General features: G+C 44.1%; 1 protein-coding gene across 1 annotated transcript; it reads left to right on the forward strand.

Moving 5' to 3' along the window:
• Positions 1-218: 218 nt before the first annotated feature.
• On the forward strand, positions 219-518 carry VTN00DRAFT_6596 (uncharacterized protein; the record flags this gene model as incomplete). The annotated part of the gene is made up of 2 exons (XM_069433249.1): positions 219-329; positions 450-518. 2 exons carry the CDS (start codon positions 219-221, stop codon positions 516-518), a joined length of 180 nt encoding a protein of 59 aa, XP_069282706.1.
• Positions 519-1,413: the final 895 nt, after the last annotated feature.

Raw genomic sequence — 1,413 nt, forward strand, 5'->3', positions numbered from 1 at the left:
AATCTAGTGCCAATAGCAGAAATGGAGACAATTTAGACATTCATGTTGATTCAAGGACTCCGTCCAGTAGCCAGATATCTGGATGGACGCCGGGAAGTTTCGATTTTAATTTCTCCCCTCAACTTCCCTTGGACTATGATATAGATTTGACGCTGGCGACGGTTGATCAATCTTACATCCACAATGATACGACATTACTCCCTCAGGTTGCGGAAACAATGCCTGCAAATTACCTTAGACTGGCGCAAAATGTAAATATGAATGAATCTATGCCGACTGCTGATAACCTGGACTTCAATGACCTAAACGATCTTCTACAGAACAACAGCGTAGGCAGGGACATGCCTGCGATATCGGATTTATAAATTAAAAGTAAGAATTGGTATCCTTGACATAGCGTTCCGCTAATCATAATAGCAGTTATAGTGCGACTCTGACGAACCATGTAGAAACTGTCGAAAGATATTATCAACTGCCAAAGTCTTCAAGAAGCCATGTGTACACCTGTCCCTCGATAGCGTCATTGCTTTTAGAGCTGGAAATTCCCGTGCTGGTCAGATAAGATTATCTTTTCCTGACCTTTGTTGGTCCTACGATGATCGGCGGATGCGAACGGTTTCCATACGTCAGGACTTCAAAAACCCAGGCAGTCGACCCGTACCCACGATGAAAGTTGCCTGTCGGCGATTCCTTCCACGGATGGAGTCGGTGAAAGGAACTATCAGTTTGGAAAGCTGCAGATCAATCTACAGCCGTATGTATTCCGGCATCTGTCATCGGTAAATAATACCAGCCTAGGTACTGTACATCTATGAAATATCAAGTATCAATGCATAAATACCACTTAGGATCTCAGAATAATATGAATACTCACTGGTCTATCCTGAGAGGCAAGTACTGATCCTGACTGTCTTTGCCTTTTACCTCTTTCCGTATTATAACTCTCTTGCTCGATGACCTTGTGACAACATCTCAAATACGAACTTTCTAAAGTGTGCTGTCATTGCTGATATCTCTAATGCCACAATTGCAGCCCGTGGTAGACTTGCGGCTCAGGCCCCTGCAGGTATCCAGCCCAGCAATGGATAATCTCCCAGCTTTGGGAGCAGGAATAGGTATCTGTCCTTGAGGGACTACTTATTGAGTAGCGTGAATAAATAATTTATGAGCCTCACTTTGGGCTTCAGTGCTTTTAGGAGCCCGGGGTAGCGCTATTGGTGAGGTGCTTCGTCTGCCAATTCAGAGCGGCAACCATGTAGCCGACGCAGATTCTCGTCGAAGGACGGATAGAACGGCATCCCAATGTCTTCTTTTCACTGCTGTATTAGCTCTTACAATATAACTAGTAATAATGGACGTTGATAGCCTGCAAAATATGCACTGTCAATTTCCTTAAAAGGAAAAGGAATCGAC

The sequence above is a fragment of the Thermoascus crustaceus genome, assembly GCF_041956765.1.
Source record: "Thermoascus crustaceus strain CBS 181.67 unplaced genomic scaffold VTN00scaffold_34, whole genome shotgun sequence".
NCBI lineage: Eukaryota > Fungi > Ascomycota > Eurotiomycetes > Eurotiales > Thermoascaceae > Thermoascus > Thermoascus crustaceus.